At 43.9% G+C, this 14,338-nt stretch overlaps 1 protein-coding gene across 1 annotated transcript in view; it reads left to right on the top strand.

The window, feature by feature from the left end:
- The window catches only part of KCNU1 (potassium calcium-activated channel subfamily U member 1), a 244,552-nt gene that overhangs the window by 86,684 nt on the left and 143,530 nt on the right, over positions 1–14,338 (top strand). The window contains exons 12-14 of the mRNA XM_075601398.1: positions 9,152–9,257; positions 10,523–10,605; positions 12,485–12,554. Of these exons, the coding sequence (XP_075457513.1) occupies positions 9,152–9,257; positions 10,523–10,605; positions 12,485–12,554 (259 nt within the window). The remainder of the gene's footprint in view (positions 1–9,151; positions 9,258–10,522; positions 10,606–12,484; positions 12,555–14,338) is intronic.

Below are 14,338 nucleotides of genomic sequence, written 5' to 3' on the forward strand. Positions count from 1 at the left end.
ACCTTATGCTCCAAGGCACCCAGGCACAGGGCTAATACTTTTTAAACAGACCTCCAACCATTGATGGAAATTAATGGAAGTTGAAGGGCAATTTAGATAGATGATACACCCCAACATTTGTATGGCACAACAGCAATTTGTTAAACTTACAGTATTACAGTAGGTGATATCTTACTTATTTGGACTAACAATTTATATTATAAAACAAGCTGTTGCGAGCTCATACTCTCTTCCCCAGGTCAAGCAATACAGATTTACAAAATATTCCATGTAAAATCCAAGATAACAATCTAAGGCAAATGATGTAGAGAAGTCATGGCAGAGGGAATAGTAAATAAACTGACAGCACGATAAAAGGGATAGTGAGAAATGTGGATAGAATGCAGAACCATACATTCATCAGTAGTGTGAATGGGGGCTGCATGGAGCGGAAAGGAAGGGGTTAAAGTGTAACGTTCACAGAGAGGCCCATTACATACAATTATGAGAGTGTTTAAGAAACCTCAGATTAGTATTAAGTCCTCTTTTTATAATGTCAAGGAGTACAGTATTATCATTTTGAGTTCAGGTGTTTTCCGTTCTTGAGTGCTTTTAAACATTCCTTTGAGAATGTTGATGTTAAATAATTTATGGAATGATCTGGCTGTGAAAAGTGGTGTCCCACTGGAGTGCAGGATCTCCCTTCTGCATGGTGTGTTATTGTGTGTCTGTGTACCTGTAGGTTAATTCTGGGCTGAACCCAGTTTTGGGCTGATTTCATCAATGCAGCTTCCTTGCTCAATTTTATTAAATGTCATTACAGACAAAAGTAAGTGCTTACCGTCAGAATGCTCCCCAACCGAAAAAGGCCAATGGTACTCAAATCATGGCCCGCAAACCAAAGCCAAAGACCACACAGCCCCGGCCACTCGGATAATCCACCAGCGAGCTGTAGGCCCCAGGTACCCCCAGCACAATGGGCACTGCCCACTCGCCACTAATTGTCACCACTAGACATTAGCATCCCATAGAGCTCCTTCTGGCAAGGTTACCCAGCACTTAACCCCCCTCCCCACCCCACCACCCCTCCTCCCCTCCTCCCATCCCAACCAGCCACCACCAAAGGGGCTATTTAAAGCTGCAGTTCAGGCAATATCCTGCATGTGTTTTTTTTTTTAATAAATCAGTTCTGTAGTAAGAAAAAATACTTTTAGCATTTTCTGTTTTAAAAAAAACAACTTTGAAAGACCAATTTTCTTGTATTCTATTTTAACAAGCATGCTTGTTCCTATAGCAACGATTTACATTCCCCATATTTAAAGATGTCGCCAAACTTTGCCGAACAATAGACGGAGAACGAATTGATCGGCAGCTATGCAGTTCTTTAGGTAATTAGAGATTGCCCACATAAAACTATTGAAGTAAAAAAAAAAATTAAAAAAAAGACTGAACTGCAGCTTTAACTCTCTTAAATTAGATCCAGATCCCCATACATGCCACGACCTGCTCTAACCTATCCAGGATGGTAACATTACATTTATCCAAGTCAAGATCAGATAAACGCACCATGTCCATCTAAAACAAACCCTTGCTAATTGTGTCAAGTCAACCTCGCCAACCACCCCACCCGTTACTGCACCACAACTTTCAAATGCCCCTGCCTTCCGGGAGAACAACAACCTTCCCATGCACAATGTTTTACCACCATACTTGTGTAACCCCTCTTTCTTTGTCTCAGTATATGAGGTGGGGGCCCGAGTTCGTACAATATAATGGCCCCCACACGTATGTATGTCCAGCAAGAAGGGGAACACCACAACAGTATATGAATAACAGTTTATGAATAAACAAAACAGGAATAAACACAGGTTTGCAATTCTCCTGTGACACTTATAATTAAGGCCACAGCATTTCATACACAGTATACTTGTGTAGCCATGTTGCCCCTGGCCACTAAATTTCCCTGCCCTAGTACTGTCAGTTCTAGTAAGTGCTGGCAGTGCTAGGATTAAGGGCTCTATGCAGTAAGCACCGAAAAAGTGCAATCGCCAAGTGTTCCCTATCGGCATAGTATTCAGTAGGGGCCGAATCCCTGGCAAATCACTGCGAAAGCAAAATGCCGATGAGCCAGTGATAAAAGAGCCAGGCTCCCGATAGCCTGGCGCTAGGCCGTTTCTGCCGATATGTGTTTGCAGCAGAGAGAGATTCGCCACTCTCTCTCTGTGCAAACATTAGCACATTAAAAATCTTTCTAAACAACTTTTATTCATAGTGTACATGTGCAGGGGGTCTCTGGAGCTGAACAGCATTGATTTCAGGTCCGGGGACCCCCTGCTTCTGAGATACAGGCCCCTTTATGAGGTGCCGGTATCCCTTTGCATTGAAATGTCCCGATCACGTGACCGCAGAATGTAAACAAAGCAGAGGGATACCGGCGCCCCATAAAGGGGCCTGTATCTCGGGAAGCAGGGGGTCCCCGGACCGAAAACCAAAGCGGTTCAGCTCCGGAGACCCTCTGCACATCTACACTATGAGTAAAACACACATATAAATAAACAATCATTCCTTACCTTAGCGGCTATCCGCTATGGTAATTAAGCAGCCTTAATGTATTTTTATTAATATTGTGTGAGAGCAGGGGGTCCCCTGTGCTGAACCACATTGATTTGTGGCTCAGGGACCCCCTGCTTCCCGAGTTACAGGCCCCAGTAAGGGGCATCGGGTGCCAGTGTCGCCGCCATCTTTATAGAGCCCACGTCGCGTCTTGGACGCTATAAAGATGGCGGCGACACTGGAACCGAAGCCCCAAACCAGGGCCTGTAACTCGGGAAGCAGTGGGTCCCTGAGCCAGAAATCAATGCGGTTCAGCTCAGGAGACCCCCTGCTCCCGCACAATATTATTAAAATACATTAATGCTGCTTCATTACCATAGCGGATAGCCGCTAAGGCAATGAAGGGGTTAAGGCATAATAGTATATTAGTATAATAGTATGTTTATTGGGGACAATTGCCCCCAATAAACATTGCAATAAACAACATACACCCCCTGTGCCCCCAACAACCCCTATACCCCCAGGCGTGAGTCCCCGGTGGGCCTGACGGGTCACCTCACAGACCTACAGGTTACCAGCAACTTGTTTCATACAGGGTCTGGAGGCCCGAGGCTTCCCCGGGACTCCTGCGGGGACCCCGGGACGGCCGTGGGGACCCCCGCACTCGCGTGGGGTCAGCTGGGGAAACCCGTCTGACCCCCGGGCTCCCTCGGGGACCCCCGCGGGGTCAGCCGGGGACACCCGCCGGCCTGTTGTATGGGTTTTGCGCATGCAAAAATGTAAAGCAATAATTTTTTCTAAGTCCAGCTTTTTTTGCGTCTACCTTGAGCTGACGTGTTCTGATCAATGCAACTTTCTGCATGACCCCCATAGTATCCACCAAAGGAACTATTGTCCCATAGAGAATAGAAATATGTACTGCTGCGGCCGAGTTTATTCGAGCATTTGCCCGTTCTCGGCCGCAGCAGTAACCTGGCGCGCGCCGGAGGGTGCCGGGCGCGCGCCAAAGCAGCGGAAGAGCGCCCTCCGATCGGGGCACTCTCCCTACCGCTGCCGGGTCCGCCAGGTCCCCCGGAACCCCCTGCCGCCGTCCCGCGGGGAGCCCTGGACGTGCGTGCAGGGGGCGCTGACACCCGATGACGTGTGACCGCGCATCGGTGACGCGCAGCACGCCGAGGGAGTGGGGCTAGCAAGCCGGGGCATCCCCCGGCTTGCGGAACTAGCCCTGCTCGAATAAATCGTGTCGGTAGTGTACATAAGGATACAATATCCAATAGAAGAACTGATGTGTCCACAAAAACGGAAAAAGTGCATATGGTCAAACAGGGGAACAAATGTTCCCGCTCAAATAATACCTAGTAGCCAAGGGAAATGGCACAGGCATCCACTGTTAAAATACAAAACAATACAATTTTAATAATATCAAATAGTGACGCCGAAACACAAGTGAAAATCAATGTAACATGTGTGACTAAAATATATCCTGGTAAAGTTACTGATATTTACCTATCCCTATATCTTGCATCTAGCCCACTTCCCTCATAGCTCCCCTTCCCCTCCAGTGCTCTCATGTCTCAGTGTTCCCTCATTACTTTTGCTCCCTTTTTATTTGTATGTTGTTGCCCCAAATAAACACCACAGCAAGTAGGAATTGCTTGATATATGGGATTGAGTTAACCTGCCTGTCCCTACGCATCTATCAGGGTGTGCTTGGTTCAGAACATATATTTGTTTATTTTTTAAAGAAAAAAAACCATCTGATCAACAATTTACATACGTTAATTATTATATTTTGTTTATATGGGGCAATCATATTCCGGAAAGTAGTACAATGTGGGAGGATAATAACATTGTATGACAAATGAATATATATATGTTAAAACAAATTGAACAAAACAATTAAAACAATAGGAAGGAGGTTCCTGCCCCAAAAAGCTTACAATCTAGGAATTATAATGTTACATACAGTCTTACCTCAAAAGAGATTAGGTAAAGATCTAAAAAATACCCCAGAGCTTTTGGTCACAATAGAGATATTAACAGTTTAAAGGATTAAAAAAAACTTTAAGGTTCAGCGCTCGAGCTGTCTTGAATCTTTTCTTAAAATCCCAATCCTTTAGCAGCTCAAGAGTGATGGAGCACCTCCCTAAACGCTCCTAAATGGGATCTCCAGAAGGAGATCCAAAAGAAACAAAAACAAAAGCATGCCAAGCGCACCAAGGATTAATAACACACTCAAAGATGATCAATAAAATAAAAACCATCTGAACTAAAAACTGAGTACACAATTTAATAAAACATATAATAAAATCACACATACATACAAATGCAACCCCCACGCTGCACTGTGGGCAAAGGGAATAACATATATAACCAGCCCTTGTATCACACACTCATAACTGCAGCAATGTGATCAACAATGACAAAAAGATTGATCCCAGGTGCCATCGGGCTAACCACAATCATCTCCAGCATAAACTAAGTAATGCTCGAGTGCCCATGGAACCCGGAAATCTAATGCTGAGGGGGGAGGTGGAACTGACCCAGAGAGCGTGAGAAGGAACCGCTAACTGGCGCAAGACGTCCGGACCTGTCAGCTGCGGAGATGAACCTTCTGCCTGGACCCTCTGGAACACGCCACCCCAGCCACTCAGCAAGCACATCAGGTAACCCCATGTGACCTCAACGCGTTTCCTAACACCGTACTTCGTCGGGAGGTCACGTGTGGGGTTTACTGACGCATCTATAAGAGAAACAGAAGTGACTCTATGCCCAGTCACCGGGGGCGTCCCTGTGAATAATTAAATAATACAGGGCACACCTCCAAATTATATTAAAAGCAAGCATAAAAACACACATTAATGCATAAATGACACATAAATGAACATTCAAATAAATCACCATAAACACATAAATGCATTAAAGAATAAATGAGAAACTAAAACCCTCACAATATACTCAATCTAGTTATCTTAAAAACTGAGTTAATTCAATTAATTCATTAAAACCTTTCGGGTATTTTGTACCAAAAGTATAAATCCAGAACTGTTCCCTCTTTATTAAAAAAAGGTCTCTATTCCCCTGTCGAGGATTATGAGGGATTGTTTCAATCCCCATAAATCTAATAGAACTTGGGTCACAGTTGTGGACTTCTTTAAAATGTTTCAGGAGAGGAGTTAAAGGTTGACCCTTAGCTAACAACTTAGGAATGTTTTTTACATTTCTACGGTGCTTTAGCATCCTTAATTTAAAGGGCCTTTTAGTCTTTCCAATGTACTGCAGGTCACACTTACACTGCAGTACATACACCACATGGGTGGTCAGACAATTAATAAAATGTTTTATTTTGTATGTTTTACTCGTAACTGATGCTGTTATATTTTTGCTAGTTTTCACATGATTGCAGGCTTTGCATCTCCCACATTTGTGGGTCCCTACAATTCCCAAACTGGATCTAGTACTCTCAGGTTTCTTCAACAATGATGGAACTTGGCTGGGAGCTAACATCCCTTTTAAATTCTGGGCCCTTCTGAAAACCACATCTGGTTTTGACTTAATCAGGTGGCCCAAAATAGGAACCCTCCAATGTTTGCAAAGAATATGCTTAATGGAGCCATAGGCCTCATTAAACTGTGTTATGAATATAGGTACTTTCTTAACAGCCCCTGAGTTAGTACCCTTTTCATCCCATATTTGACCTTTTTGTTGTACTGGATTTCTCTTATATTTCAACAGTGATTGGCGATTCACCTTTCTAACGTTTTCCAATGATTTATCAATCAAATATTTGTTATAATCTTTACCAAGAAATCGTTCTTTCAAAAATTGGGATTGTTCCTCAAAATGTTGTTCTTGAGTACTGTTACGTTTAACCCTTAAAAACTGATTGAACGGGATATTACTGTTACGCCGGTGCTGCCCGCAGACCAGACCCGTCCCCTGTGCTGAGGTGGGACGTAGGGATACACGCACCCGCAACAAAGGGAGCGCGTCCGGAGTGTGCTGTTAGTGTTGCCAGGCCAGGTATAGTAATGAAGACAATACTTGCCGGTACCGGTAGTAGAGGAGGAGTAGTATTTGCCGTTGCCAAGATCAGGGATAGGAGAGTTGCGGATGACCGAAGGTATAAGCCGTGTTACAGGGATGCCAGAAGTCACGAAGTCCAAGTAGAGCCGAAGTCGAGAGCCAGAGGGGGTAGTCGTCCAATCCGCGTCAATACCTGAGGAGTCACTGAGAGAGTAGTCAAATGCTTCCATACAGAACTATGTCGAGCGACGAGTGATGGGAAGCACAGGCATAATAAAGCTGGGCAGGCCAATGGAAAAAGGGGGCAGGCCTGGAGGACTGCAAGGAGTCCTCCCTGATAGGAGGGAGGTGTTACAGCCCAGCTGAGTGTAATCATTAATTTGCATGGAACTGTGTGATGCTTGGGGGTGACGCCTCACTGCAGGAGCAGTGGTTAAAAGTGCTCTGTTAGGCGTGTGCTCTGTAAGCTGGGAATGCATGCATATAACGTCTGAGGCTGGCGTGCGTGTAGGTGTGCGTGCAGGAGGGCGTGGGTGCGCCCGGCGCTGAGCAGAGGAATCGCTGAGGGGAGTGATCCCGCGAAGGCGGCAGGGGCGAGGAGCCGTGGAGGACGGTAAGGCAGGATTGTTTTGTGGGTCCAGGGGCTCCCTGCGGAGAGGGGGTGCTCTGTGTGGGAAGCGAGGAGAACGCTGATTCCTGACAATTACTAATCCTATGGTTATTATGGCAACTGCTCGGATGGAGATAAGCGTTCACATTGGTTTCTTTGAAAATCGTCTTGGTATTGATAAACCCATTTTCAATGAAAATCTCTAGATCAAAGAAACAGATAGAACTAACACTATTGTCCCCGCTGAATTTTAAATTGTAATCGTTAGCATTAATAGACAAAACAAATTCTAGGTAAGAGGCCTCATCACCCTCCCAGATAATTAAAATGTCGTCTATGTACCTCCTCCACAGTTTAAGCTGCGGAGGAGGCACCTCAACCACAAAAATGGATTCCCATCTTCCCATATACAGGTTGGCAAACGATGGGGCAAATGTTGTCCCCATCGCTATGCCAACCAATTGTAAATAATATTCAGAATCAAACATAAAATAATTATGACTTAACATAAACTCAATGGCCCTTAGAATGAACTCAACTTGCAAACGTGGTAAAGTTTGGTTAGACATCAAGAAGTGCTCCACTGCCGTCACACCCTTATCATGGGGAATGCTCGTATATAAAGATTGAACATCTAGAGTGGCTAATCTATATCCATCTTTACATCCAAAATTGGCCAACATTTAGGACCATGGTAGTGTCTTTGAGATATGACTGGAGTGATGTGACAAGTGACTGTAAATAATAATCAACATAAACAAATAAATTAGATGTGATACTATTGATGCCTGAAATGATGGGACGGCCGGGAGGGGTCGTGAGGAATTTGTGAATTTTTGGTATATAGTAAAAAATGGGAACTGTGGGAGTGGAAATAAAAAGGAATTCAAATTCTGCTTTGGTCAAAATTCCCATCCCCTGGGCTTCCTCCAGATGGGACTTAATTGACCTCAGATACATCTTAGTTGGATCTTCTTTCAATTTCCCATATGAAATATCATCCAATAATAGATGATTAGCCTCCTTATAATAATCCTTAAGATCTAAAAACACCAAACCCCCTCCTTTGTCTGCCATTCGTATTACTATGTCTGTATTAGATTGTAAATTCCTTAAACTCCTTTTTTCGCCCATACTCAGATTGTTACATCCTCCATTCAACCTTTTAGCACATATTTCCTTAAAGTCATGCTTAAACAATTTTCCGAATAAATCCACGTATTGGCCCCTCGAGGCATACGGGAAAAACACCAATTTTGGTTTAAAACCAGTGTGGAGATAACTAGTGTGATTAACGAAATCAGGGTCACTTTCCCTCAGGAGAGACTCAAGATCATCCAAAGTTCTTTGATTAATCATCTCATCCGAGGTAAATTCATTAGGCCCCATCGTATCACACATATTTATATCATCCCCATTAATTTTTTGATCATTAAAATACCTATGGAGGGTAAGCTTTCTTATAAATTTTTGCAGATCTACATAAAGATCGAAGTCCTTGGGAGTCTGAGTAGGGGCGAATGACAGACCTTTTTTCAGAACCACAAACAGAGGAACATTTATCACAAGAGAGGATAAATTAAAGATACCATTGGCCACTAATGCCTCTGGTTCTGGAAGCCTCTCTTTGTGGGAGGACTTTCTCCCTCCTCTCGTACCTTTTCTGAATATGACCTTTTTCTGTTTACCTTCTGATTCAATGGTTTTGAGGAAGGATTGTCCAGATCCCAACTTAGCCTTCTGTGCCTCTTGGAATCTACCCTTTGAAAAAAAAAAACAGTCATACCATCATTATCACTATCCCTACGGGTGTCTCCCAAGTGGTATTTAAATACTTATAATTGTCTGAATAACTTATATTTAACATGCCACTGCCATTACACTTTGCTCCCAGAAGGGATTGCCCCTTGAAGTTGCATTAAGCCTAACCAGTGTTTAGTTGATCTGGGCCGCAGTTATGCCTCCTTGTTTCCATCTCTTTAGAATACAGCCTAACCTTGAACTGGAAGCAGTCTTCATAACCCACAACATCCAGACCACTTTTTTCAAGGGATCAGTATTGAAATACCATGACCTGAACAGAGTTAAGGTAAGTCTTGCTGGAGGTACTGTACGTTATATTCAGGCCAATTGTGAGAGTACTTATTTATTTATATAAAAGGAACGGGGCGGAACAGCCGCCAGCAAAGCAAATACAGTAAATGCTTAGGAACCCCAAATAAGATATTGCACGAAATGTCTAAAGTTTTACAAATACTAGGGTTAGACAAGGAAACCATAAGTGTATCTGCATGTCTTCCACATGCCCCAAAATGGCTTATTATTCATGTCCTTCAGTGATTCAACTGCAGAAATGTTAATGACATGGAAATGAGCATACATCCTATCCAAGTTTTGATGCTTTGACCTGCTGTATTGCACAGTTTGTATAGCTAAGTCTGGCATAAGAAAGAACAGACACAGAAAATTCCACTCAAGAACAGCTATTTGATTCTGCAATAAGTAGAGAAACATGTCTGCATTGTACACAGTTATTTTGCAACATTAAAGAGGCATTTAAAACAATATATGCAGTCTTTGATAAGCTTTATTGAAAACGAATTATCTAAACTGCCGATCAATTTGTTCTCCTGTGATCGATCAGCAAAGATCCTGCTTCCCAGGGTTCAGTAAATAGCTTCTTCAGAAATAGGGAAGCGGGGTATCCAGAGAGAAAAAGAAACTACATAGGGCAATATTATATGTGCAAGGTGATATCCATGCAGCGTGTTACTCTCCAAATGTTATACTCATAATGGAGTGGTGTAATCAAGCATAGCCATAATCAGTGTCAATTCTTTAGATGTGATGTCAGGAAATCCAAATGTAATCAGAGAGAAAAGAGGAATAGAAATAGTGCAGACGGTATATGATATACAAATACACTTTATAGTAAAAATAAAATAACCCTCTGGATTCGAGGCTTACATGAAATACAATCTTTTGCGCATAATGACAGATCCTTAAGTAATTCCCAGGTGGTAGGGTGAGTCGCGATCTCACCGCTCCTCTCAGGTCATTCCTATCCGGCCATGCCACTTCTGGTTCCACGTCACGCCAGTTCCGGTCGCTGCCGTCAACAATCAAAAGAGTGGCTTCTCTCCGTCTCCTCTCTTAGCTCATTGAGTCACTTGTTGGCTCTAAGACTCTACTAGTTTCGCTATAACACGCAGCTTCGTCAGGATAAATATATATAAATCTACAGAACTCATTTTTATTTTAAAAACACATGTAGGATATTGCATGGATTGCTCCTTTAACAGCATTGGTAACTAGTTACAGTATGAGCTGTCCCTCCTTGTATCTCGGTGACAGATGGAGTATGCAGATGCCTGCCTGGTTTTAGCTAACAAGTACTGTCCACATCCAGAACATGAAGATGCTTCCAATATCATGAGGTCAGTGGGTGTCTCCTTTACAGCCTAGTGCTGTTCTTCCTATATCTGCCGAGAGCTGTAACTTCACCTTGAGTCATTCATAAGGTTTTGTGATGTCAACGATGCACTTGATAACCTACCAAAGCTTTGTAACTGTTTTTTTTTTGCCCCAATTTTATTTTACATAGATAGGAAGCAGGGGGTCCCTGGAGCTCAACCACATGAATTCAGGTTTGGGAACCTACCTGGTTACCAAGATACTTACCAGGGAAGGTGCATTGGTACCAATCATTCCAGGGGGAACAAAATGTTTTTTAAATGTCCCACATTAAGCAAGCCAGTAGGAAGCTGCAATGTCAGCTGTAGTGGCTTTCTATTAGCCCACCAGAGACAGAGGCATTAAAATCAACAAGGAAGAAAAACGTCGCCACTTTCCCGGGTAAGTATCTCGGGAACCAGGTTATCCCCGGAACTGAAATAAACACGGTTCAGTACCAGAGACCCACTGCTTCACATTCTATATATAAAGAGAAAGAGGTGGGGGTGGGAGGGGGGCAAGGTGAATTGCTCCTTTACGAGGCTTTGCGTATATGTTTAATAAATCACTGAGAATGGATGGGCTGTAGCAATGGAGAGGGCTATTTCAAGTGACCCAAAAGTACAACTATATGGGATGTTCATGGCTGCACATGATACTTTCTTAAGAGTAAGAAGGACATGGACCGAGTAGCTCAGTGTTTTGTCAGAGAAGAAGGAGCCGCAGGTGATCCTCTATAACACATGTATGTGTATGTATATATATATATATATATATATATATATATATATATATATATATATATATATATATATGGAACAAACAGAAGGAAAAAAGCTGCGCCTTAAGGAACATATATACTATGTATGTCTATGTAGAAATATCTAATGTATAACCTAAATAGTCTAAGCAATGTTGTAAAGGTATACAGACCTATAACCATAAGATAGGCCCATAACAAACATACAACAACAACACATGAAAAAAAGCAAATGAAAGGATAAACCAGTCCTCAAATAGTTCCGATGATGAATATGGGTGCTGGTATGTAGGGTCTCCGGCAGCTCTCAGTGTGGACCTACCACGTCCACAGGATATCTAAAAAGGAAAAAAGAGGAGAGAGCGCACGCCCATAGCGTATAAAAGTATATTTAATGAAGGGGAGGGGGGAGGGAGGGGTAAAAAACGCACTTACAAGAAGTACAATAAAATCAAGCATATGTGATAATAATCACCACCATCCGGTCTAACTGCAAGCTCTTGGGGCAGTCCCAGGCTCCGTTGGTGAAGGAGCAGCGTCTCAGCAGATTTCCAGGACTGATGTAAGTCATCCGGTCAAAATGCAGACTTTGGGGGCATTCCCAGGCTCCGTTGGCGAACGAGCAGCGTACCAGCAGTTTCCCAGGGCTGGTGTGCTGTGAATAGTCCCAGACAAAAAGTTCCGTATAGGTAGTGCCTGCAGCACTAGCGCTAGGATCAGTCCGCTCCTGCGCTGGATGTAGACTTCAATGTCAGTGCGTCTGACGTCACGACGCTCCCTGACGCGTTTCGTCAGTCTCGGCTAACTTTTTCAAAAAAGAGACTGTAACATCGCTGCTTTTTAACATTGTTAAATAAAATCTGTCATCAATGGTGTATAGAGTGCCTGTTTCACTTATACAGTCACATATTTATTTAAACATTTTGTTGCCATGTTTATAGGAATTGTTCTCTCCTGCAATGGATCACTACTTTTTGCATTACACTTAAGAAATTGTCTTTAGCGACCTTCGTTGTGTTGTCTGAATAAAAAGGTTGTCCCTTAGTGCTGGTTCTACACACGTCTCTCTGTGATTATTTATGTTTGCTTGTCATTTGTTTCAGGGTGATATCGATCAAAAACTACTACCCAAATGTCAGAGTCATTATGCAGATCCTGCAGTCCCATAGCAAGGTAATTTGCAGGGTGTAAAAAGTACCATGTGACTGGAGGTAACTGCCATTTATTTTAAAGGAGCAGTCTGTTATGTTCTCATTTATACTGAAACACTTTATTACTTTCTTCCAAGCACACTTGCTAGGCAAAGGTAAATATGAAACAAACTTATTTATATAACATAACAGAGAAGTTAGGGATTTGCCTCACGAGCTCCATAGAGCTGTGTCTAACTGCAACAGCAGGTTAGATCTCCTTCTTCCAAGATGGCTGCCATGTCACATCTGGTCTATCTCTTTAATTTCTCTAAAGATACGCTTGATGGTGCTGTTTAAGACTAGACACTACACCAGGGGTGGCCAACTCTAGTCTTCAAGGGTCCAACAGGTCATGTTATAAGGATATCCCTGCTTCAGCACAGGTGGCTCAATCAGTGCCTCAGTCGAAGACTTTGCCACCTGTGCTGAAGCAGGAATATCCCTAATAGCTAGCAACATACCATACAAACACACATACCATATACATGTAGCCCCCTTTCCCCTGTGTCAGGGCGACTACGCGCGCTGCTAATACCTGCACGGCAACCAGGAGACCTGATCCTCCGCCACAGGGACCCTGGGGTGTGTGTATCAGTATCTACTAACAGCGCCTTCACCTGAAAGGGATCCTCATGCAGTAGGATGGCCCCTCCCAAGACAATATGCCCAGTAATGATACAAAGGTCATATGCAACAGTATTTACTGAACAATGCTTATAAACATAATCATAACACATATAGTATATTTGATACCGACCTGTGGAGTATCCCCACAGTACTTGGGTGCAGGGGCACCAGTGTCCCAGTGTCCAGGCTTTAATAGCCACTCCCACCCCCAAGTGTGAAACAGATCTGCCACAAGATGTGTTGGTGCACTTGTAGGCATACCTTCCCGGTGCTCCAACAGGCAACCGATCCGTCTGTTCCACCGAAGAACCGCCTTCGCGTGGGGTGGCGTCCAGCCGGTGCGTCCCACCTTAAGATAGTCTCTGAGTGGATGACCTGGTTTGGTCACAGATGTAGGCCGCGCACACCGCATGTGTCCGTCACCGTTGTGCTAGCTAAGACTACTGTGCTAAGGGAAGAGTCCCTGCCTTTGGGCCTGCCCTACAGCACACAAGCTAATGCTGAGGGGTCTAACTGGGACCTAAGGGGGGTATTCTAGCCTAGTCTAGCAGAGCACTTTTCCCTGGACCTTATCTATCCCCTTGCTGTCCTGCTTCTGACTGGCGTGGCTCCCCTACCGCGCCAAATGTATCTATTTTGCACCAGGATGTCCTCGCAGCCCTATTGGCTAGATTCCCCCATGTGGTGCTGAAGCTCCTTTGCATTATGGGGCTTGTAGTCCCCGTGGAGCCCTATAGGAGTAATGGGCGCTGCTCGCGCTTGCTACTGCGCATGCTCGAGGTGCACCAATATGGCCGCCGCAACTACTGAGCCACTATGCATGCGCGAGCCCCACATTCACAATTTGTGGGGCACCGGGACAACTTATGAAAAACCAGGACTGTCCCGGCTAAGCCTTGATGTGTCCCTTAGACTTTCTGCTTCTGTTAATTTCATACTAGTTGCTTAGGCAGCTAAATCAGTGCTGGATTACCCACTAGGCAGTGCTGCGGCTCCCTAGCTCCCCAAGCAGCAGCTCGGCGGTCACTGTCTGCCATACTTGTATGTGTGTATGTATGTATATCTTTATTTATATATCGCCATTAATGTACATAGCGCTTCACAGGAGTTATACACGTGATAATCATATAAATCAGC

The sequence above is a fragment of the Ascaphus truei genome, chromosome 5 (genome assembly GCF_040206685.1).
Source record: "Ascaphus truei isolate aAscTru1 chromosome 5, aAscTru1.hap1, whole genome shotgun sequence".
Taxonomy (NCBI): Eukaryota; Metazoa; Chordata; class Amphibia; order Anura; family Ascaphidae; genus Ascaphus; species Ascaphus truei.